Raw genomic sequence first — 25103 nt, forward strand, 5'->3', positions numbered from 1 at the left:
AAAAGGCTGACTCGTGTCTCCTGAGGGCAGCAGGGCAAGGGAGGAGATTCTGCCCCTCTACTTCTCTCTTTTGAGATCCCACCTGGAGCTCTGTGTCCAGCTCTGGGGTCCCAAACACAGGAATAACACAGACCTGCTGGAGCAGGTCCAGAGGGGGTCACAAAGATGCTCAGAGGGCTGGAGCACTCCTCCTGTGAGTGCACCAGGCTGAGTGCTGGGGTTGTTCAGCCTGGAAAAGTGAAGGCTCCAAGGAGACCTTACACAATTTCCTGTGCCTAAAGAGAGAACTGGAGCAGGGCATCCACAAGGGCCTGTAGGGATAGGACAAGGGAGAATGGCTTTGAACTCTAAAGAAGTCAGGATTAGATTAGATGTAAGGAAGAAACTCTTCCCTACAAGGGTGGTGAGGCACTGAAACAGATTGCCCAGAGAACTTATGGATGCCTCATCCCGGAAATGTTCCAGGCAAGGTTGGATGGGACTTTGAGCAACCTGGTCTAGTGGAAGGTGTCCCTGTCCAGTGCAGGGGTGTGGAACAAGATAATCTTCAAGGTCTCTTCCAACTCAAACCATTCTGTGATTCTATGATAATAGAAAGTTGGTGTTTCTTGACTAAAGGATGACAAGTGCAGCTGCCACCAGAAAGGCCAGAAATGCAATTTATTTCAAAACTATTACCTGACAGTTGTCTGACTTTTTATAGGAGGCTGTGTGTCATGCCTGCTGCTATAATCCAATTTGGGGGTTTGGTCTGTATATACCTGGCAATTCAAGATGTGAGCAGGTCAGAGAGGCAGCAGACAGGGAAAGCCTGTGTTGGAGGGGTGTTTTGTCAGGCCTTTGGGGGCTGCTGCCCACCTGTAGCATGACAGCAAAGAAAGCAGGTATTAGGAAAAACAGTGAACTTAGGGTTTTATTAAGGCATGAGGGAACAAGTGTGGTCCCTGAGGATAGCTATGAGCTTTTTCAGGTGAGTTGTGCTTACTTCCAAGGTTGCACAGTGGCACTTGGAGATTTGGAATGCATTTAGCACAGCAGAGTGTGAAAATCGCAGCCAGTCCGAGCCAAGGAGGGGTCAGTGTCCCTAGACAGGCTGTGTTAAGCACTCAAAGGCCCTGTACACGTTCAATAAAGCCGTACTGCCAGGTCCCGGTCCCTGACACGGACGGTGTTGGATCATTGGCAGCACCCGCAGGCTGCGGCGGCTTTTGCTCGGTTCCGGACGGTGCTGGCCGAGCGCCCTGGCGTGGGCCGGGCCTGGTGCTGCTCCAGCCTCAGTCAGCGTTCGCTGCCAAACCTTTGCCAAGCATCACATTCTACTCCGGCTTTGTTTACACACGGAAGCTGTAGGAGTGTGATTAGCGGGGTTCGCGTGCTCGGCCGGCAGGTGCCTGCTGGGTGTCACCGCTCCGCGCCCCAAACTCACCCTCTCGCTGTAACACCCACGTACCCGGGGTTAGCGTCCACCTCGCACTGGGCACTAGCAGGACCGGGATCGGTTTCACCCGGCGACACTGCCCGGGGCCCGGAGGCGGGGAGCGGGCGGGACACAGAGGGGATGCGGAAGGAAGCGAGTGGGCTGCGGGCGGCCTCGGGCCGGCGCCCCCGCCGTGCCTGCGCGGGCTGAGGGAGCCCCGGCGTGGCCCCCGCTCCAACGCCCCCTAGCAACTGCCTGGGCCCGCCTGCCTAGCAACCGCCCCGCGCCCGGCCTCCTGATTCGCCGGCCAGCCCCGGCCGGCCGTCGAATTCCTATTGGCTGCGGAGAGGGCAGCGGGCAGCGATTGGCTGCGGCGGCGGAGGGAAGAGGCGGGGCGGCCGGGCGGGGTTCGGGCGGAGCGGAACGGCCGCGGTGGCGTCGGCGGTCCGCAGGATTCTTTAAGCGCGTGGTGCGGAGGGATACGTCGGTCGGACGTAGGTACGAGGGTCGGGCGGGGGTGGCGGAGGAGCGGGACGCGCTGCCGACGTGAGCACGGCGGGCGGGGACTCGGGTTCCGCCGCGCCGGCCGGGCCGGGCCGGGCCGGGCGGTAGGAGGGGGTGAGTCGGTGTCGTTCTCCGCCGTGAGAGGGAGAGCGAGCCGTGGGGTCCTGACGGGCACGCGGCCTCCGCCAATGAGGAGGCAGGGCCGATGCGGACCCCGCGGCGATTGGCCGGCGGGAGGGGCGGGGCGGGCACGGTGTCCCGCCCCCCGCAAGGACACCCCCGCCTCCTCCGCGCAGGGCCGGCCCGGCATCATGGCCTCGGAGCTGGAGAGCCTCAACCCGGGGCAGCGCATCATGACCTTCCGCCCCACCATGGAGGAGTTCCGCGACTTCAGCCGCTACATCGCCTACGTGGAGTCGCAGGGCGCCCACCGCGCCGGCCTGGCCAAGGTGCGACACTCCCTCTCCCCTCGGGCGGAGGCCGCGCCGCCGGCCCCGGGCCGCGCACCGGCCGCCTCCGCCCTTTGTTTACGCCGCGGCGCCGGTGGGGCGGGCGCGCCCCGGCCGGGGCTCGGCCCGAGTTCCCTGAGTTTGACGCTGTCCCCGGCCGCGGCCGCCGCTCCCGGCCCGTGTGTCCCCGCAGATCGTGCCGCCTAAGGAGTGGAAGCCGCGGCAGTGCTACGATGACATCGACGAGCTCGTCATCCCCGCGCCCATCCAGCAGGTGGTGACGGGGCAGTCCGGGCTCTTCACGCAGTACAACATCCAGAAGAAGGCCATGACGGTCCGCGAGTTCCGCAGGATCGCCAACAGTGACAAGTACGGCTAGTCTCGGGCACTTAAGTTATGGAATGAGTTGGGTTGGAAGGGGCATTAAATAGCACCTGGTTCCCCGTTTTGTCAGGGGCAGGGACTCTTTCCTCAAGTACAAGTTGCTGAGAGCCCGATCCAAGCAGGCTTTGAACACTTTTTAGGGATGGAGCATCCACAGCTCCCCACATGGACCAGGTCCTCGGTATGGTCTGGGGTCAGCAGTGTGAGCATCATGCCCCGGGCAGTTGAGGTTGCTTGTGCAGCTCTGTGCATGGGGACCTTTGTCACCTGTGCAGCAACATGGTGTGTAATAGCAGCAGAACTTTTTGTTTGTGCTGTGGGCTCCTGTCTGTCTGTCTCCAGTAGCTAGACCATTGAAATACTACTAAATAGTGGAGAAAGGAATGTTCATGACATAAAAAAGGAGATGAAGATCACTTGAAAAGGAGTTAAAGCAAAAAAGCCTTTGCAGTAATTAGAAATAGCATTGGAATTGCCAGCTACAGTCAGTCCATCAAGGCTTGTTTTAGTTTTCAAAAGCAGTACAGACCAGATATTTTAGAGTTGTGTTTAATAGAATAATTTGATGAAAGTTACTGTTTTATGTTATGTATGTAACTGTCTGGAATCTATGTATATAGACACACATTAAATAGGTGTTAAGACTAAATTTGGCCCCCCAGAGCTACATATAGTCTGGTGTATAGTTAGCAGGGAATGAGCATCAAGAGCAGGTATTTTGCTGGTAAACAGAGCATGTTTAACCATGGTGAGTCTGTGCAGGTTTGCTAGTTTCACAGTGGCAGAAAACATAGGTTTGTTTGGGTTTTTTTTTTTTTTTTAGTTATTCTTTGTATCATTTCTGGTTTTGACTGTGTTGTTGCTTCTAAGTAGCTAGCTAGAAGGTGAAATTGTTCTGACCCCGGAAAAGTGCACAAAGCGAAAATGAAAGTAAACTGAGAAATGGGGAAAATAATTTTCTTCCTGATACTTATTTCCAAAGTGTAACAGAAACAGAGCCATGACTGCTCTCACTGCTCCTCTGGCTGGTAACACATATTAGGTATTTTTATTGTAGCTTTCTGTTCTTTCAGTCGAGGAAAACATTGGCTCAGACTTGTCAAATATCAGGTTGCAAAGTCTTTAGTATCTTCCTTGTTTTTTTCAGGTACTGCACACCCCGGTACACAGACTTTGAAGACCTTGAACGAAAATACTGGAAGAACCTTACGTTCAATGCCCCCATCTACGGGGCTGACGTTAATGGCACGCTCTACGACAAGGTAAGGAAACTGTTCTGGTTTTCAGGTAACAGTTATCCTGGTACATTGCATTCCATAAATACTAATGTGGCATTTGACTCTTACCTTTTGGAACAAGTTAATGATAGTCTTAGCATAGTTTGAGCTTCTGGAGTAGACAGCTGACAGAGGAAGCGTTCTAAGGGACCTCTGCTAGCACTTCAGTGTGGGGAAGCAAAAACCACTATTGCCCAAGCACTGCTTTGTCCTGAAAGGCTTATGAGGGTTGGAAGGGCAGATCAGTGGATACATGCTGCTTTGGTATCCACTGGTGTATGTATTTTTGTGGGACAGCTCTATAGCCCTTAGGTAGTAGGATGATAACTGCCCAAAGACAATTTGCATTCTGCTTGCTTGTCTCCTAAATTCTCATGATTTATTCTTTTAAAAGATATTTGGAATGAAAAGTGGTTTTGTTGAAGAGGGTTCAGACATCAGCTCAAACTCAATCAACATCAGCTATTATTCTCTGCTCTCTTAAGGCTGTAGCTTCATGATTATTTCTCCTTTGTAATCATTACTTTGACTGGTGTTTTTTTCCCCTCCTTAAAGGCCAGTAAGCAATCACTGTGAAAGCCACCATGCAAAACTTTAGGTTTAGGTGAACTAGCTCGCAGCTTGAGCTGTGTCATTCTGTGATATGCTGTTTCAAAGTATCTCTTAAGCTTTTACAAAGTCTCATCTCAGCTGTGTTATTCTGTACTTTGTAATCCTTGTTTGACATGAGGCTTGTGTTTCTCAGCATGTAGATGCGTGGAATATTGGCAGATTGAACACAATCCTGGATATTGTGGAGAATGAAAGTGGCATAACCATTGAAGGAGTGAATACTCCTTACCTATATTTTGGCATGTGGAAAACTTCCTTTGCTTGGCACACCGAGGACATGGATCTCTACAGTATTAATTACTTGCATTTTGGGGAACCCAAGTCATGGTAAGATTTTTTAAGGAATCTTCTGCATGTAAAATATCAGTACCGTAAAATATTGGAGTCAGTCACAAAGCTAAGAGCTCACTAAAATAATTAACAGTTTTCCAGCTTTGCTCTGCAGTTCTCTGTGTTGACAAGAACACGTAAGGAGCTGCAGAGCAGTGCATGTCCTCAGTAGAATTTGTTTGGTAACCTTCTAGAAGGGTCTGGTTGCTGTCCTGATGTAGGGAGTTCTTCTGAATTACAGTATGGACACTGTCTGCTGTGGTAGGGCCAAAACTTGGCCAACTTGCTTATCATTTCCTGAGGCTCTGAAATGACCATGCAGAGGTATGGTCACACAGGCAGTTTTTAATAGACTTTAACCTGTAGCTGTTTATCATATATCTAAACATCAGGCTAGTGGATGTCACTGGGTGGTTTGTCCAGTGTCTGAGATTTCTTAATTCTTTTTAGGGGAGGCTTCTGAGTTTCTCTGTACTATGGGTTGAATTTTAAGAGTGAATCATGCCCTTCTGTTCACAAATGAGTTTTCCAAGCAACTTCAACAATTGTTTCCACAGCACTTTTGTTGGAAACTAGTATTTTTGGCTGCCTTTTATTACAAATTTGAAGAAGCAAATAATAGCTAGCACAATGAACCCCATGAACAACCCCATGCAGTGGCAGCAGCAGAGAAACATGAAACAGAATAGTTCATTCTGTTGAACTATTTGGCCATTGCTTCTTCTACAGCAGTACTTGGAAGAAGTGAGCTTTGCTAGTATCTTGATTAATTTAGCAAGGAATCTGTTCAGAATATAGCACTGTATTCCAGAGTGAAAGCAAACTACGTAGGTTGATTTGTTTATTGTAGTCATACCAGCCAGGAGTTTTGTGGCACCCATAAAAAGGTGTGTACAGGGAGAGATGTAGCTCTAAAGAGCACTCATGAGTTGTGCTCATGTTAAGGATGTGGCACCTAACCTAGTCCCATCTTTGTCTGAGCAGCTGAAAGAGGTGATTCCATTTTCTCTCTTGCCCTGTGTTCCTCCTTGCACTGAGTATACTGAGGTTACACTGGTGTGAAATGAGGCAGTTCAGGAAGTGCTCTTCCCTTTCTTGTTGCGATTCATGTTCTGCTGCACAGATCTGCTAATTATGTACATCAGACTTTTGACTTCCTTGATTGCTTGAGCAAAAGTTGTTAAAAGAAACGGTCAGCTTTTGCATGTTGATTTTTCTTGAGATAGAAAGGTAAAAGTCCTCAATGAAGATTTTTAGATTTACGTCAAGCTTTGAAAAAGATAAGTGTAGAGATAGAGAAATTTTTTTAAAAGTAATTCACATCTTGATTACTGATTACAATTTCCACTCAGACTTTGAGATTTTGTTGTTGTCACTTGGACTTAACAGACTTGTTCTTACAACTGCAGGTACTCCATCCCTCCAGAGCATGGGAAAAGACTGGAGAGACTTGCAAAAGGTAATCAGGCAGTTCATGTCCTGCCTTTTTCTACAGATGGGAGGGACAGCTGCAGTGGGTTTCTGCTGTTTTGGAGCACGTAGGTTGGCATGACTGCACTGATAGTTTGCCTTTTAGAGTATAGATTACATTAATTCTGAATGTTTGCTTACAGGATACACACAAGAGAAATTGTCACATTACAAATAATGAACTTGTGGTCTGTCTGACCTTAAATGAGAAAATACTTAGTTATAGATTATTAAAACTGGAAAGTTATGGGCAAGGGAGGATCCTTCTATTTGAAGCCTTTTTTATGTTCTTTCAAACTGGCAGCTGTTAAAAGATAAATCTTAGGGGTTTGTAATTTTTCTTCAGCATGCAGAGTAGCACACTTCAAATAATGTGATCCATATTTATAGGGAAAAAGTGTCTGTACAGTAGTTTTTCATAAAACTGCTGAAAAATAAATGTAGTTTGAGCACAAAGGTAATATCTCTCCTTGTCTTTATTTTAAATAGGCTTTTTCCCAGGAAGTGCCCAGAGCTGTGAAGCATTTCTCCGTCACAAGATGACTCTCATCTCTCCATCAATTCTGAAGAAATATGGAATTCCATTTGATAAGGTGTAGAAAAGTAATCGTGGTTATACCAGCTTGATCAGGAGATTCCTGTAGCTTTGTCTTGCTTCTGACAGCAGCCAGTAGCAGATGTCAAAGGCTCCTAAAAACAAAAGCTTAAGTTTCTGTGATTTTTTTAAAATATTTTTTAAACTTAAAACTAAACATTATCTCCTCTGTTAGATTCACTTCACTGTATAGATATGTATTCAGTGAAGTGAGATTTTTCTTTTTTTGTTTCCACTTTCCCCCTGTTAATTTTGTTTGTTGCAATCTGCTTCCTCAATAGAAAATAAGGCTTGTCCCCTATTTACTTCTTAATTACATTAGTAACTTTATAGGCTTCCTCACTTTCTCATGTAACAACCTGCCATTCCCCTTCCCACACAGAGATATTAAAATGTAGTCTTTGAGCTCTTATTCAGAAACACTGTATCGTCTGCCCGGGCAGCTGAAGGATTTTGTTGTCATAAGCCTTTACAGGGGGGAAATGCTGAAGAGCAAGCAGTGGAAGGCTGACTGAGAGTTGTACTCTAATGTGAACAGCAAAAGAAAACAACAATAAATTTTCAAGTTCTGTGTGGGTAGAAATTTATGCAAGCTTAGATACTGTTCAGCCAAACCTGTAGCTGATACAGATAAGTATCTTTATGAACTTCATATAGCTGGTGACAGAGTACTTTGTATGTATAACCATTTCTGTGTTAAATTGACCAGTTTTGTTGTGTATTAGTAAAAATACTGTTGAGCATGCCTTTTCAGTAAACAGATATTTAACATAAGTAGCAAAATAGTGAAGGTCAGTAGCAAGTCTGTCCATTGCAGAAGGGAGCTCCGGCCACCATCTGTGAGCTGGATTTTTGGGTGTGCTGCCGAGAGGGCTACAGGAGCTCCTTTTAATCGCATTCACCAAAACCTTCTTAAACTCTGAATAACACTGTGATGTCTCAATTGTGTTCTAGGTGACACAGGAGGCTGGAGAGTTCATGATAACCTTTCCTTATAGCTATCATGCTGGCTTCAACCACGGCTTTAACTGTGCTGAATCGACCAACTTCGCTACTCTTCGGTGGATTGAGTACGGGAAGCAGTCGGTGCTGGTGAGTGGTCTGTTGCCATCATTAAGCCCCCACTGTTTGTTTTAGGAGAGTGGTTTCGAGCTTTTAAGATGTGATGTCTGCTTTCTCATAATGTAGCAACATCCAGGCAGTCCTGCTTAGTGCCTTGTGTCAACCATGCATGTAACGTGTTTTGTAACTTTGTAACTGTTTTGTGAGTTTGTGCAACTCATGCAAGGCTTCAGAGAAAAGCATGGAACTGGTTCTCTTTCCAGATGTGAAAGAGCATGCTTGGTGGACGGAGCCCATCAGCATTTTTCTCCAGTATTTTAACCATTATTTATAGACTGTTTAGCCTGGAATGCAGCTTTGTAACTTAAATGACTTACCAAAATAAGTATCTTGGCTGAACCTTTAAAGTGAATAGTGTTACATCCCTGTAGAGGTGCCTGTCAGACAAGGTTTACATTTCCAGAAGCTACATTGAAGTGGGTGCTTTGAAGCACTAGTTGTAACCATGCCTGGGGGAAGGGAACCTTTACTGCTCTGGGTATGCCGAGAGTTTGTGTGGCTCTGATTTCTTTATTATAGTCTCTGGTTTTGTGACCTGTTTCTATATGAGCTCATTGTAAAATACCCAGCTTCAATCAGCAATTGTGTAAAAAGACTGATGAGCTTTCTGTCCTAGTTGTTGTGGATAACATCTGGTTTTCTGTTTCATGTTTTTTGCTGGCCTTTCTGTCATTTTTAGTAACCTAATATATACTTTTTTGATTTTTCTGGGAAAGAGTCTTGAGAGTTCTGAGGCTCAATTACATGTGAGTGTGGGATCTTTTTCCTTAAACTCTTGAAAGCAAAATGCTAGAGAAATGCAGAGTGGAATTGTTGAGTATTTGGCCTTACCTTATTATTTTCTGTGACTTCAGTGCTCCTGTCGGAAGGACATGGTGAAGATCTCTATGGATGTGTTTGTGAGGAAGTACCAGCCAGATCGTTACAAGCTTTGGAAAGCTGGGAAGGACGTGACTGTCATTGACCACGCTCTTCCAACCCCAGAGGCAGCAGAGTTCCTTAAAGGGGATCTCATGCAAAAAGTCAAGAGTGGGAAACAGTGTGCTGAGGAGATGGAAACAGAAGAGATGTGTAAAGAGGAGGTGGATGGGGATGAGACAAAAAGGTACAGCTTTATATAGTCCTCTGCTTTTCTCTTGGATTCTTGGAATTTGAACCCAGTTGCAATTAAATGTTTGCCATTCTGACAGAACAAGGAAAGTTAGCAATAATCTTTTTTCCTGGAAGAAACAGGATTTACTCTTAATATTTTTGTACTGTTTAAGTCCACATTAATAGATAGTCTGTGGTAAGCAGGAAATACACCAGCTTGGAAGGTGGTTCTTCATCTTGGGACAGACTTCCAAAGCCTGGATTGGCAGTGTGTACCCTGCACTGACAGGCCAGTAGATAAAGGGGTTGTATTGAGATCATGGGACAGTACTTGCTAGCAAATTCTGGTACAATCAGTGCTGCAAGCTGTGGTATTGGTGTGCAGTTCTTGGTTGCTGAAGGTTAATCATCTTACATTTTGCAGTTAAATCTTTTTCGGTCAGTGCCAGCTACTGTTCCTAAAGCTGTCTTTAGTGGTGAATTTTTTTGTTGTTTAGTTTGATTTGTTTGGGGTTTTGTTTGGAGGGTTTTTTTGTTTAAGGTAAAGAATGCGTGGCTAGAGAGAGCTGCCTTAATACATGATTAGCATGCTGAGAAGTCATGTCTAGGGATTACTGACTTTTCCTCTGTAAAGGCAAAGAAAACACTTCAGAATAATTTGGAAACTATTTGGCTTTCCAGAGGCTGTCTCATAAAACACTGGTCCAAACTAGACGGTATTTTATGCATTCATACAGAAATGTAACACAGTTATGTGTTTGCTAACCTGACATTGGGATTTGTCTTCTGCAGCATCCCCAAGCACCGTATAGGAACAAAAAGGCACAGGGTCTGCCTGGAAGTGCCTCAGGAGGTGAGTGAGAGTGAGGCCTTCCCTAAGGAGGAGCTGAGCTCCACACAGTATGAAGCGGACATGGCAGAGCCTTGTGAGAGGCCCACGAGTGAATTTGTGCAGCAAGGTGAACAAAGGATCAAACTTCCAGGTAACTGTGTGCCACACCTGTCGGGGCACTTTTCAATATGATGCTAGTTGGTAGGATGCTTTTGTGTCTAAAAAAGCAAACACTGGTTTGTCAGAGCCATTGGTAGCACCTCAGAAATTTACTGTTATAAGACTTGAAATATTACCATTTTCTAGTTTTTGATATTTACTCTTTATTTTGCCTGCCTGCATACAGAATTATATGGGATGCCTCAGTAGTCTAAGCTCCTTTTTATCTCTCTTGAGCAATGTGACTTGTTTATAGGAATTGCTTAGTAAAACACATGCACACTTCCTGGTAGTGTGGGTCTGGTATGCTTTATAGGTGTGTTACTTGTAATTTTGTAATAAGTAGGCTGGACAAAATTCTTGTAGGTTGTAATGGATGAGTTATCCTTGCTGTTAGGGGAGGAGCAAGAGGCACATGGAGCAACACAAGAACAGGGAAAACATTTGATGCCTCCTCTTGTATTTTGTTTTCCAGTCCCTTCTTGTGTTTTGGTTGTGTTTTTTTTTGTTTGCAGCTTGTATTTAATAATCTTTTAAGTCTTCCATGAATGTTTGTAGTCACTTACACACAGCAACATATGGCCAGGAGTTGGGCTGTTTTAACTACACACACGTCTGTATAAAGGATCATCTGTGTTTATTTGCATTCACTGTCTGCTGCTTTGTTTTATGTACCCTAGTTCTTGTGATGGGAGAGGCAATGGGCAGATGCTTTTATTCTCTCTCTGACTAAGCAATGTATGACTTTATAGGTGTTTGAATTAATCATCTACTCTTTATATGACGCGCTGTTGCTTTTTTGTGTGTAGTAGTTTGCTTTTCTGTCTGGCTTTGTGCAAATAGTTGCACAAATGTTCTCTTTCTGCTCAGGCTTCAGAAAAAGTCAGTCTGTCTCTTCTTCCAGATCGTGTGGACTCAGCCAAATTTGAAGAATTGAAACCGGTGAAGCTTGAGGAAGAAGAACAAGAAGCAGCTGCACTGGATCTCTCCATTTCACATGCTTCAAATTCCACTTCAGTGTTGCCAGCTTCAAAGCAGAGTGCTGCATCCAGTGTTCAGTCCAGCTCACCTTGCTACTCTTCAGACTCGGAATCGTGTGATGCGTTGGCAAAGCGAACGGTTCCGGGGCCAGCCGGGGTGTTCACCGTGCACAGCTACGCCAAGGGCGATGCCAGCGGCTCCGACAGCGAACACACTTCAGGGAGGAAAGCCACTGCCAGCTCCAGTGTCACTGAGCAAGAACTGACAGAGGTATGAGAGGCAAAACACCTGAAAGGTGGAGGGCTGTAATTCCATGGTCAGGAATTTGCTGCAACAAAACTTCCTATCTGTGCAGATGACAGTTTCATCTCACTGGTGCAGAGCAGGTTGCAGCTCTGGGTTTTGCTAAACGCACAAGAATTCAGATGAAAGTCTTGTATACTTAGCCCTTCAAGTAAGCAAGGAGATCACCTGTCTTGAGAACTTCTCTAAACTATTTAAGTGCTGTAATGGAAAGGATAGCTTAATGTTTTTGACACGGTAGTGTTACAGAATGATTGAGGTCCTTTTGTACTAAGAGACACCTGTTTGTACCTAAAATGAATCTGGTTTGTTCCAGCCTTTCTTGCAAGCACATTCATGTGATGAGGGGTTTTTAATATAAAATTGCATACATGGATACATCTCTATGTCCTCTTAAAAGAGGAGAAAGGATACAACAAAAATACTGGTTGAGAGGATGTAAATCTGAGTGTTAAAAAGCTGCCAATGAATGTTTTATTAAACAGCCTAAGAGAAGAGTTAGAATCTTATCTGGTAGTGTCCTTCCAATATTTTGTTTTCCTGTTTAAGTCTGTTTTTCCTGTTTAAGTCTCTTCCCATTAAAGAATGGGAATTACACCAAAGGAACTGCAGATAGACCAATCTTGATAATTAAGCTGAAACTGAGAGTTGTTGTGGCTATTTAAACTGAAGACATTCTGTTGCAGATGCTGATGTCTCCATCACAGGCTCTGAACAGGGAAAAGGTGAAATTTTGAATGGGTGTGGATTGTTTTCCCCAGTGGGGTGTACTTTGAAATAAATTTTCCGTTAGGTGGTAACTGTGTATGCTAAGTTCAGTATTTCTTAGAAGTCTTGTATACAACTCTGTGTAAGAGAATGGAGGTCATGATTATTATGCTCTCTTCTGGCTTCATTTATGAAAAGATGATATTTAAACATATGTAGGATGTATTTAATCCAAGATTCACTTATTTAAAAAGAATAACAGATTTTAAAAAAGGGTAGGCTCTTACCTAGAGGGAGACTTTCTGGACTGTTGAAATCATTACCTTTACTGACCTGTTTGTCAGGTTAGTAGTAATTTTGTTAGAGTGTCACTTGTTTTTGTATGAGGCTAAGGGAAGAGGAAATAGCTGTTCTTGCAATCTCCTTCTTCCAGTCTGTCTGGTATGACATCAAGACAATTAATAAGAAAGAATTAAAGTGTCCTTCATTTAAAATAACCCTTTTAGTTTGACATGTCTATGAGCTCTGTATTTTTTCTATTTTATTTTATTTTTACTTTTAAATTCGGAATATTTTAAGTGACACACAAAGTGAGGCTTCTCCAGAATTCATGAGACTTCTTATCATGGCTCTTTTAAATTGAACCATCCAACTTGTCTTTCTTTGTTTCTGTCTTTTACATGATTCTTTAAAGAAACAGACGTGCATGAAAAGCTACACTGGGACCTGTGAAAAGTGCCCATTCTACTGACTCGACAGAACTAGTACAGCTCTGTCCAGTTTTTCATAGCAAAAGTGCTCTGAGCACTTTGAAAAAGAGTTTAGAGCTGAAGTTACTTTGGAAGCACGTGTGCATTTTGAAGTAGTTTCTCTAAGTTCAAAGTAAATTCCTTCCAGAATGGTGTCCAAAGGGCATGTGCTAACTGACAGCTGAATTCCTTTCCTGGTCCAGGTGGGAAAGGAGTACTTAAGCTCAGTGAAGGAGAGTAAGAAGTCCAAGGGCCGTCGCCAGCCATTGAGCAAACTCCCCCGTCATCACCCACTCCTGGTGAAAGACTGCATCAGTGATGATGGTAAGTAAAGCCTTGTGCTCCTTGGGAAATTGGAGAGAGGGTCTCAGCTTCTGTGGGCAGTGTGGGATATTCTAGTAAGTAACTGGTGATAAACAGGAGTCAGCAAGTGATAGCTCTGCCTCCTAGACAAGGTGCCTATCTCATTGTATCATTCAACTTTTCTCTCAAATGGTGTCATCTTTCTTTGGAAAGGAAAATTAAACCAGTACCAGAGACTGTTGCCTAACTGCATCTGCCTTAGAATATTCCAGTCACTGATGTAAATGTTTGGGACTTTAAAAAAGCCCTAATGCCAAAGTGTTTGGTGGATGACTTTAATTTTGATATAGATGTAATTTGGAGCTGGTTCTGCCTTGTTGCTTGATTAATAGAAGCCTCTTGGAATGGAGACTGAGTTACTGGCTTCCATCACCCTTCTGTCAGTTTGCTTTCTGGCAGTCTTTCTTTCATCTCCATTCATAGCTTCTTGCCTTATTTAGTTTCATTTACAAGAAGAACATCTATAAAAGGCCACAGAGTCACTGAGTGAATGCTCTCTTATCACAGAGGCATCAGAGCAGCTAACTCCTGAAGAAGAGGCTGAGGAGACAGAAGCATGGGCCAAGCCACTGAGCCAGCTGTGGCAGAATCGGCCACCAAACTTTGAGGCTGAGAAAGAATACAATCGCAGCATGGCGCAGCAGCCCCCGTACTGTGCTGTCTGTATGCTCTTCCAGGCATATCAGGTATGGAACCCAGACTCTTCATGCTGTCACAGAGTAGGTGCTGCTGTGGTACATAGTTTCACATATGTGGGTTTGCATATTGCCAGTTAACAAAAGCTGTATCAATGTTGCAGCCTTTGCCAGGAGCTGTTCCAGGAGAACACAGTGGGTGAACATCCTCAGACCTGTGATGGGCCTCTGTGGGTCCCCAGGGGCTCACTCAGCTGTTCAGCAGAAGCTTTTGTGTTTTGTGGCTTTTGCTCAAACCACAGAATGGAGTTTAAATGTTGCTGGAACTGACTATAAAACATCACTTCTCCTTTCCAGACTGACTCCTTCACTTCTAAAATGTTTCTAAGAAAACACTTTAGGTCCTCTCATAGTACATGGTCTTTGATGAGCTGGCAAGGAAGAAAACCTTTTACTTAAAAGAATTTAGGGTTGTGTTTGTAGATGATATAGATTGAAAGCTGTCTGGTCTTGGAGCATGTCCATGACAGTAGCATGGGATGAGGTGCAGAAGTCTTTTGTTGTGTGGAGTAGATGTGTAGGCAAGAGTCCCTCAATTATTTTTTTTAGATACCGAAGATAAATGATTTTAAGGTAGCTTGATAGTTGTCTGCATGTTTGACCTGCAACTTTGAGGTAGTTTGACCCTTCCCATACACTAAGCATATTTGATTCATTTGTGATGACTTTGTAGTTGTGGTAGCACTAGAAACATGTTCACCACAGTTTTGGAAATAAAGACCTCACATTTTTGTTGTAGATTTATATTTCATATAGTTCCTAATTTTAATGAAAACCACAGACCATAGCTTCTATTCAGTCTTGCTATTGCTATCTGAGAGTAAGTTCTTAGAAATGGAAATACTACTTAGGAACTGTATGGTACATGAGGATTTTACTAGTGCTGAAAGGTATAAAGTTAACAATTTGAAAACAGTTTAAGTTCTCTGAAGATTTTTTTTGTAAGTTGCTGTTGAGCAGAAAACTCTTAGCTGCAGGTTTTCAAATGTCTACACCAGGCAGTGGAGCAGAAACTCTTCCAAGATTTGAGCTGTGGTTAGAGTCTTTGTTCCAACTTCAGAAAGTCTATAGCAACTCTGGAAACTCACTTCAGTTACCCATTCAAATAAAAAATTGGCACAGAATGCCAGACAAGTATGCACTTTCCTTGGGGGGAAGAAGAAGAGTATTTGCTGTTTAGGGGAAAAAAAAGTTTTGTTCGTAAATTTTGTTAGATTTCCCTCAGTCATTTTGTCTTTTGCTTGACATGCAATGTAAGTTTAAATCAGTAAGTTTTACAGAATTAGACCGAACAAGACTTGTAGAAAAAATGTCAATTTCCTTCCTACTGTGAGCATTACCTGGACTTTTTCTCCCTAGCTTTGAGGCACTGTAGGAGAGACAGTGCAGATTCATTCTGCTACTGCAATTTCTGCTAAAAGTAATTTTAAAGATTAGGCAAGCTACTTTTGTGGTAGCCTAAAAGGTACAAAAGGTGGTTTGAACATTTTTTCAAAGAGAAAAATTAATTTCTGTTTAACTGTTCAGAAGAGTAGCTTTACTGGAAATACACATCTGTAAATTTTGCATGTCTTAGCTGTTTGATTTGATGTTGATTTAGAAGAATAAATTATGAAAGAGTAGCCTGAAAGTCTCCTGAGCTTTATATGGGAAATTGCATTTTCAGTGTGTTTATTTTCCAGGAACAAATTAGTTTTAAAGCCCATTGGACTTATTCAAAATTACACTGGGAAAAAGTAATGGGGATTGTGGTAGGTGTCTATTTGTGTACTGGTAATCCTTCCATATTGAGGTAAGTGTACTCTGATGGATAGCAGTGTTGTGATCCTCTGTATTACACGGGGAATATGCAGAAGAGGTGTTGCCTGTAGAGCATGAGGTGGGCTTGGTGATTCTACCTCTTTTGTCAGAAAAAAAAGCAGTTTGGTATGTATATTGTTGCTCATTAGAGGGATGCAATTCAGACTTTCAGTGTAGTATTAAGTAGAGTAGAAATTAATTTCATTCTGAAGGCACAGCAGCTAAGAATTTTATAAATATAACTATAAATAGTTATAATAGTTATAAACATAACTCTATTTTCACCTAACCTACCAACTCTATGATCTTTCACTACCTTCATTTTCTCTTTAAACTGGATATATGTGTGAAATAATGTGTGAGTAAAGATAATGTGAGACCATTTTACTTGTAAAATTTAAATTCCCTACCCATCCCTCACAGGCAGAATGTGAAGGCAGCAGTCAAAACTCTGGAGTAACTCCAGCTGCTGCAGATGGGAAGATCCGAACTAAACCCCTGATTCCTGAAATGTGCTTTACTGCAACTGGCTGCAGCACTGACCTCAATCTTTCAACTCCCTACCTGGAGGAAGATGGAACCAGCGTACTCATCACCTGCAAGAACTGCCACGTCTGTGTTCATGCCAGTGAGTGCATCCAGATATTACCCTAAGCCCTGGTGTTCTCCATACTGAGCCTGTACATCACAGCTGGCTTCTGCCAGTTGATCTAATGTACAAATAGACCAAGTTCAGCCCTTAGCCCTGGGAACTGAGTATATACTTACTTGTTGGCCTGTGGAGTAGGCAGTTGGCTGCATGGGTGACTTCAAATACACAGCATCATCCTGGTGTGTATTTGAACTCCTGCTCTATTTCTGGGCCCAAGGGAAATGGGTTTGAGTTTAAATAAACTCTTAAATGAGATGTGTCTGTTCTAGGTTGTTATGGTGTGTCCCCTGACAAGGCCACTGAAGACTGGATGTGCTCCCGGTGTACAGAAAATGCGTTAGAAGAGGTAAATGAAAGTTTTTCACAGATGGAGTCTCGTACATCTGGGAACTTGGCTGTAAAGTTAGTTCACTTACTGTTGTAGGTGTTGGTTCTTTTAATTATCCTGTGATAAGAACACAATTTAGAGAATGTTTAGGAGCCAGTCTCTTATGTTTTGGTACTTTTAAACCATAATGTTATCCTTTTAACTAATGCAAAGCTGCTGAGCTCAGAGGGAAGATGTTCTGCATGAGTGTGGGGATAGCTCCATTGTCTGAGTTTAAGGTAGCTACTACTTCTAAGCCAGAAAATAACTTGTGTTAATAACTAGGCAGGTATGTACATGTGAAGAAAGCAGGAAGAATGGGATTCCCTCAGACAGCTACACAGACTCTAGGTCAGTGGAATAGGTCAGCCTTTCAGTTATTTCCTCATGTTTGTTCCAAATCCTGTTGCACATCCTGAAAGGATATGGGGTGTTGCAGGTGTAAAAGGAACCCATAACAAAAAAGTTGACCCTTCAGTAGTAGGTTCTTCTTGCTTTCAACAGATTTGGAGTCTATATTTGTTGCCCTAAGGGCAGCAACTTTTGAGAACTGAGGAGTTGATCTGTACAAGGTAGTTAGCTCTCTTCTGACAGCAGAATAATTTTCTTTCTCTGGATATGCATTTTGAGGTGGAAGTTCTGCAGGAAGTGTTGTGCACTAGCTAATGCTTTCTTCTTTACTCCAGGACTGCTGTTTGTGTTCCTTACGAGGAGGAGCACTGCAGAGAGCCAATGATGACAAGTGAGTGTTCCAGATTTTTTTTGATTTTTAAGGAGAGGCTCAGTTCCTAAGTATCTGAGGGCAAGGTGGTAAACTGCATTTGGTGTAACAGAGTGACCAACAGCACCCATCACACTTTGTGTGTTCAATGTGTTCTCACACAGCACTTCTTACCTCTTTAAGTTATGCCTGGTTCTCATTCTGTTGATAGCAGCTGTGAGTTGCTTTGCATTTGATAATGCAGAGCTGTAATATGCAGAGGTATAACCTACCACATAAAAATAAGGTTCCAAATGAATTAGCATCTCTCAGTACCTTCCCTACAGAGGATTTTGATTTTCCGTCTTATTTGTGGTTACAGTAATGACAAAGGGCAACCACAGTTTTAGCAGCACAACTTTGAAATTCAGGGTACCTCTACAGCAACACGTGCATACAGCTGCCTGTCCTGTGTCCTTTGGGTGGATCATTAAAGTTATTTGATGCAATGTAGCAGTGAGGCAGACTTGTAGCACCATGGAATAACTGAACCTTGGCCATGCAGCCTTTTACCACGCAGGAGTCACTGAGTTGCTTTCCTGTTAAACCTTTTAGGAGTAGATTTTAAGTATGAAGAAATGTTGGGCTTGCCCTACATGTGGCCTGTTAGTAGCAGTAGGATTACACTGATCAAACTCAGAAGTTATTTATGGTGGTTTGTATGGCAAACTTGAACAGAACTGTATTTACTTTAACTCCAAAGCATCTTCTGTTTGCCCAGTGCATATTAATTTCTTTTTCCTTTCTTTTGCCCTGACAGGTGGGTTCATGTGATGTGTGCTGTGGCTGTACTGGAGGCAAAATTTGTGAACATTGCAGAGCGGAGTCCTGTAGATGTTGGCAAAATTCCCCTGCAGCGTTTCAGACTGGTATGGATCACCTGTGTTGCATCAGTGGTGTCTCTGGTCCATTCAAAATCTGAGGGGTTTTGCTTATCCCATCAAACCCAAGTCATCTTGGTTCTGTCTCCAGACTGAACTGTATAATCTGCTCAGTTCTGTGTATGAGAGATGGCAGTTATTCCTACTGCCATTTTTTAAAATTTTTCCTTGTTCTAGTATTTGTTTATTCACATGAGGATCCAGCAAAAGGGTTTTCAGTATGTGGCAGGTAACATGCTTGTTTTTCTCCTCCCTAGTATTCAGTTTGCTTAGTTGACTGCTGTCAAGCACTGAGATGCTTCAGGATATGTGAGGCATTCCTATAATGGGTGAAGGTCTTCAGCAGGAAAGCAGCTGTACTTAACTCCTTTAACATCTGTGTTGAGGGGAAAATGACTCTGCTATGCATATGCATTGCAGATAACATTCTTTTCCTACAACTGCCCCTCAGGCCCAACTGAGTTGTGACAGAATTTTAACTGTTACTACTGTGGTCATTTCCCATTATCCTAATCTTGTTACTTGTATTTATGTAACTTTTTAGTCAAGTCCTGAAAGGCCCTATTGACTTGGAACATTGCAAGCTGATCTAAGATGTGTTACTGGCATCCTTGGGTTGCATGCTTTGTTCATGTTGAGCTTGATTTTACATTTTACATTTTTCCTTTATTGCATTACTTTACTTTTATGAATTATTTTCTTGTCATAAACTAAAACTGGTATCTGCCTGCTTCTGTTTAGTCAAAAAACAGCAAATTGCACAGCTATTATATGATAAGCTGTTAGCTAACCCTTGGTGTGTGGTAAAATCTAGTACCAAAATAACCTCTAGCTTCCTGTCCACAGAAATGCATCTTCTGCAAGAAAAGGAGAAAGAGAATTGCAGGTTGCTGTGTACAGTGTTCACATGGTCGGTGTCCCACATCCTTTCATGTCAGCTGTGCCCAAGCAGCAGGAGTCATGATGCAGCCTGATGACTGGCCATTTGTTGTCTTCATTACCTGCTTCAGGCATAAGACTCCATCTCAGGCTGAGGTGTGTAGGTGTGTTATTCCAAAGACTGGAACTGCAGTGTCTTGGAGGCACTGAGAAGTTTTTGATTGTGTGATTATTTTGAAACTTCATTGAAGGCTTGGCTGTCTCACAGTAGATAATGTAATCTAACAGTGTTTGTCTTGGATTCTGATCTCAACCTTGCTGCTACTCTGATCTTAGTCAGGTGCTTTATTATACTTTGGTTTGCAGACCAGAAGGACTGGAAGCATCACATCCTTCCTGTGGCTGTTGAAATGAGAAACACTAGTGAGATTTATGCTGTGATTCTTAATGTGCAGGAGTTAGTACTAGTACTACCGTGACCACTCATCCAGTCTGCATGAGTCGTCACAGAATTTCACATTTAAGTGATTGATTAGTTTCTAAAGTTGCCATGCAGTTTTTTTAACCAAAACCACAACAATCTATTAGAGAATATTTTCTGTAAGGGCTTCCATTGCTCTGAAGAATGAGAACCTAATTTACTAAGTAAATTAAGGACAGTAGAGGCAGAACAACTCTAAAAATGTTGCTGATGATGGCAGAAATAGAGTAGCTCACCTGAACTAAAATGTTTTGCTTTGTTGTCTGCCAGCACTGCAGCCATGGTCTTCAACACATTTGTTATTGAATCATTGTATAAGAAGTGATTTTTCTCTTCTCAGCGAGCTAAGGCTGCACTCCAGGATCTGTCTCCTGGACAGATTGTCATCAGCAAGCACAAGAATGGTCGCTTCTATCAATGTGAAGTGGTCAGCCTTGCAAAGGAGACTTTCTACGAGGTCAACTTTGATGATGGCTCCTTCAGTGATAACCTGTACCCAGAGGACATTGTGGTATGTTGTGCTCTAGGACCATGGTATGAGTCAGTTCTTGCTTCTGTGGAGGATCAGGGGATCTGGTAGTTGTTCCCTGGCTCCTGTAGTGGCTGAGCTGTGCTGCAGGATGGCCTTAGGGATGTTACCTGAGAGTGACTTAACTGAGGCCATACAGGGACAGGTATAACAGGGAGTGCAGCTAATCTCTGGCTGCTTAGCAATGGTAGGTCTGAAGGAAAACTTGCTGATACTTGCATGCCATCCTCACATCAAATACTTTGAAGTTACCACTGTTGGGATATAAATGCAAATGACATAAATGGATGTCTCTCAGCCTGGTTCTCTATCTCCTAAAATGGAGAATTGTTGGGGTGGTGTGCAATGTGACCCCTTGGTGGTTTGCTGAATCTTCACATAAAGAGGCTCCTTACTTTCCTTGTCTCTCCCATCTTCCCTCTTTATTCTAGAGTCGAGATTGTCTTCAGTTAGGTCCCCCTGCTGAAGGGGAAGTCGTGCAGGTGAGATGGACAGACGGACAAGTTTATGGAGCAAAGTTTGTCGCATCACACGCTATCCAGATGTACCAGGTATAAAATTGCTATCTAAAAACTCATCACTCAGAACAAGCCAATCATGTTAACAGGGTTGCTGTAGGGGTGTCATGCTTAAGCTATCTCACTGTGATAGCAATGACAGATGCTGGCAACAGTTGCTGGAAGTGATTGCTTGCAGCTGTATGTACCTCTGGCAACCTTGAAAGTGTCCACTTCTGAAAACTGCTTGTCTGCAATTCTTCATCAGACTCTTTCTGTAATTTAAATTACTTAAAATAAGTTTATTTTCCTTTTCTTTGGTGGGAGTTCACCATGCCTTTCAGGCTTCCAAAGGGATGAATAGTCAGGCTGTATTAAAGTGAACAGGCAGACTGTCTTGTCAGGTGTTAAAAGAATATGCCAAAACTTGCTGGGCTATTACTGTAATGAGATTATTGATGGTTTGATTCAAGTATATTGCAGTCTGCATAGCTGCATATGTATCTTACAAATTTCAAGTGGTAGAAGATTATTTCACGAGAGAGCTCTGTGGGGAGAAGGCAACTTCTAGGGAGCTGTGGCAAGGTTCTAATTTGAGACTTCTGACAGAACAACTTCTGGTTCTCTTCTAGGTGGAATTTGAAGATGGTTCACAACTGATGGTGAAACGGGATGATGTATACACTCTTGAAGAGGAGCTTCCTAAGAGAGTGAAGTCAAGGCTGGTAGGTAAACAGGGTGCAAATTCTACTAAAGAAGTAAGATTTGTTCTAATTTGTGCTTAAACAATCTGAGCATGTGGCAGCAGCAAAATACACTCTGGTGCTCTCCTTAATCGTTGCAAAGCTCAGTAGTTGATCAGGCTACAAAAACTAAGTTCTGTCTCCCTCTGGAGAGAATTTTTCCTTCTGCAGGGGTGTGAGTTTGTATCACAGAGTCACAGACTGAGAGAGCCTACCTTTTCATACTTGTATTCATGAGTTCTATTGTGTACTTCTCTTTCAAAGAATGGCCAGGTTCTTTCATTTACCCTGTGTTCTGAGCAGCTCTTAGTAGGGCTGTGTCGAAAGAGCTGGCTGTTTCTTGACACTGTAAAATAATTCAGGTGGGAAGGGACCTCTGCAAGTCTCCAGACACCTGTTCCAAACAGGGGTAATTTTCAGAAAGGGTTGTTCAGGGGTGTCTCAAATTAAGTTTTGATTATCACTAAGGGTGGAGATCCCACACTCTGTTTTACCCCACTGCTTTACACTTCCCACTACAAAAGTTGTAGTTACAAACAGCACACTGGGGTGTCGTGCTTTACAGCACAAACACACACACCTTGATGCAGATCTGTTGGCAGGCACACATACTATTAGAGGCTTAAGAAAGAATGTATTATAGCTGAATTCTGTGACCAGGTGTTTAAACATGCCTGCTCCATAAAGCAGAAATTGTACTAGATTATTCGAAATTTGGAACAGCTGACTGTTTATTACTCTGAGAAGTGATTGTGAATTTAAATTAAGTGCTCTGTTACATTTGAAACTTGAGATTCTTTAGATCTCTAATTACAGTTCACTTAAACCTATCCCCAGACTTGTAAATCCAGATTTCTTAAATATTTTTCTTTTTGTGTTTAGTCAGTTTTTGAAGAAAGCTTAACGTTCCCATGTGTCTTGGCTTGGAGGGTGTGGAAACAGGGAATTTCATCTGTGCTCTAGTGACTAATTCTGTCTTCTTCTCTAAGTCAATTGCTTCAGATATGCGCTTCACAGAGATCTTCGAAGAGAAGGAGGTCAGTCAGGAGAGGAAGAGACAAAGAGTGATCAATTCACGCTACCGTGAAGATTATATCGAACCTGCCTTGTACCGGGCCATCATGGAATAAACACTGCCTGTGGCAGAGGAAGAAGATGCCCACCTCCCCCAAGGATTTAAATGTTCCAGTACAACAGGCCATATTTGGATGCTTTGAATCCAGGGTTTCTTCTGGGGTTTTGTTCTTTTATATTTTAAGGAAGCTAAAAGGCTGATGCTCTGCAGTAGCTGTAAGGCAGCTGTTGTATAGTGAAAGAGATCCCATTTGCTGAAGCTGATGCCTGCAGACTGCTGGTCTGAAGTTGGGTCCTTACCAAATAAGCCAGCTTGGGGATGTTGCTTTCATCTTGTTGAGCAGTCTTGCTTTTTATTTAGAGACAATTCTGACAGGTGGCAAACTCTTTAGGGAGTTGTTGCCAGGAATCCTGGCAGCTGCAGAATAGTGTGGTCTATTGTTTAAACTGAATAATGTTCCTGGAGTCTCCCTGGTGACCACACCTGGGCTTGAGCAGGCAGTATTACTGGTGCTGGAAATGGAACCTCTTTTATATTTATATCCATTTTTTTTGTCGCAAGCAGCTTCAGTCTCTTGTTTCTCAGCACCTCCTTTCTGAGGTTGAGCTGTAGGCTGTTCAAATCTGAACAGACTGGAGGTGCTTGTGTGAACAGGTGAAATGTGAAATTGAATCCTGTAGGACAAATTATTTAACCTTCCATTTAATATTTTTGTTCTGATAGTGCTTTTGACTTACTTAATCATAAGTTTAATTGTTAATAGTATGTGCCTCAGAACCAGTGAAATCTCTCTGGAGCCTTGTGAAGTGCAGCCTTCTCACAAGAATAGGTGTTCAGCTCCCAATAGACATTCAGCTCCCAAAGAGTTTGTTTTGAGTTTCTCTAAGGCAATATGACTATAAAGGGACAGTCCTAACTCTCCCTTCTTGAGATCCAAGCATCACAGTGTTGGGGATGACAGGGCAGCGGTATCTGAAGCAGTGCTGCTCTGGGGCAGCACTGTCTATCGTGTGTCCACGGGCTTTTGCTTGCAGCAGCTAATACTGGGTCTGAGACAGGTGAAGTGTGCACTGAGCTGTGTGTTCTAACTGAAAGGCTGTGCAATGCTCTTCTGAAGCAGGAGTGCTGCCGTGTTGCTGTCTGGCAAAGGTTACTGTAGCATTTTTAGAGTATTAGGACACATCTCAGTTGTGGTGGAGAGAATTTGCTACCCCAGCCATAGGAAGCTGAGTTGAGCTGGGAAGTAGGTGTACCTGGAAGATGTGCCAACTTGCTCCTAATAATTTAAGCATTAACACACCACAGTAGGAGCAGTGTAAATACATGTTCCTTTCCCGTTCTGTAGGAAAGGGATTTTAAGCTGTGGAGCAGATTGGCCACCTTCTTTTTGCATGGAATGATGGGGTGGATTTTCCTACTGGAGAAAATCATGATTGTGTGTTCTCCAGAAACTGTTCAAGACGAGAATTTTCTAATGAAACAGACCTAATGCATCCCTGCTTCTATAGGGACATGGCAATGTGTCTGCAAAGTCTGGATTTGTAACTTTTTTCCTTTTGTTACATAGGAACGCTATAAACCAAACCCTTCTGAAACCCCGGTGCATCAATTTGTGATTAGCAATAAAATGTAGTATTGAGTAGTGATACAACTCTTGATCAGAAAAGAAATAAACTGCAACTTTTATACAGAAAATCTTTAGCCCTATGTTTTTATAGGGTCAGGAGGATAAGTAGCAAAGATTTGCACACTGTTTTGCATAGAGGTAATCTGTCCTGTTTTTGTGGTGGAATACCTTGTTCATCAGTATTGGAAGGCCTAAACAAATTCTGAAAGGAGATAATGGGGGGGGGAGTTTTGTGGTTTTTTGGTTTGTTTTAGGTTTTTTTTTTACTTTTACCATGTCCAAAACCCCTGGTCTCAGGTATTAAATGACTTTTTTGATGAATGGGATAGTTGGCTTGATGAAACCAGGATCTGTTAAGACCTGAGTCTGGCAGCCACAGTTAATCTGGTCCAGGCAATAGCAATGAAACTGCACTTGGACATCTGAGCTTGTATATAAGCCTCTGAAGTGATGTGCTGTGAGCAAATGTGAAGAGCTGGCAGGCCCTTAACAAACTTGCCTCTCTTCTGTCATTGTTAATTTGGTATTAACTTCTCATAGGATGAACACTACCTGTGTGTTACTGAAAAATACACTCCTTGTCTCAATCTGCTGCTCTCCCTCCAGAGAAAAGGTGCCTGCATTCAGTCTTTGTCCCCAAACTGCTGTAGAACTTAAATGCACCTTTTAGGTGCCAGATGTTAGACTACCTGTGCTGCAAACACCTGGCTCAACAGCTTCATCCTAAAATGATGACCTAGTAGGAAACAGTTGGATTTGTTTGGTGTGCT

The 25103-nt window shown here is 43.2% G+C and overlaps 1 protein-coding gene across 2 annotated transcripts; it reads left to right on the forward strand.

The window, feature by feature from the left end:
• Positions 1-1814: 1814 nt before the first annotated feature.
• KDM4A (lysine demethylase 4A) lies at positions 1815-24401 on the forward strand. 2 transcript variants are annotated; one of them, XM_059477788.1, is made up of 22 exons: positions 1815-1915; positions 2218-2370; positions 2564-2739; positions 3902-4016; positions 4777-4970; positions 6383-6432; positions 6933-7036; positions 7993-8130; positions 9015-9265; positions 10045-10235; positions 11148-11494; positions 13188-13308; positions 13855-14033; positions 16266-16470; positions 16764-16840; positions 17548-17603; positions 18382-18490; positions 19349-19537; positions 20203-20373; positions 20823-20942; positions 21521-21613; positions 22621-24401. In XM_059477788.1, exons 2-22 carry the CDS (start codon positions 2233-2235, stop codon positions 22759-22761), a joined length of 3165 nt encoding a protein of 1054 aa, XP_059333771.1. In that variant the 5' UTR covers positions 1815-1915; positions 2218-2232; the 3' UTR covers positions 22762-24401. The 2 variants fall into 2 exon arrangements, with proteins under 2 accessions (XP_059333771.1, XP_059333772.1); XM_059477789.1 differs by having other exon boundaries at positions 1893-1911.
• Positions 24402-25103: the final 702 nt, after the last annotated feature.

Source organism: Ammospiza nelsoni, chromosome 9, assembly GCF_027579445.1.
Source record: "Ammospiza nelsoni isolate bAmmNel1 chromosome 9, bAmmNel1.pri, whole genome shotgun sequence".
NCBI lineage: Eukaryota > Metazoa > Chordata > Aves > Passeriformes > Passerellidae > Ammospiza > Ammospiza nelsoni.

Bases quoted from the DNA above. Each gene is read 5' to 3' on its own strand.
- KDM4A (XM_059477788.1), top strand. From the start codon at position 2,233: ATGGCCTCGGAGCTGGAGAGCCTCAACCCGGGGCAGCGCATCATGACC. The intron at 8,131-9,014 runs GTGAGTGGTCTG...CTGTGACTTCAG, and splicing joins ACGGGAAGCAGTCGGTGCTG to TGCTCCTGTCGGAAGGACAT. The intron at 9,266-10,044 runs GTACAGCTTTAT...TGTCTTCTGCAG, and splicing joins GATGGGGATGAGACAAAAAG to CATCCCCAAGCACCGTATAG.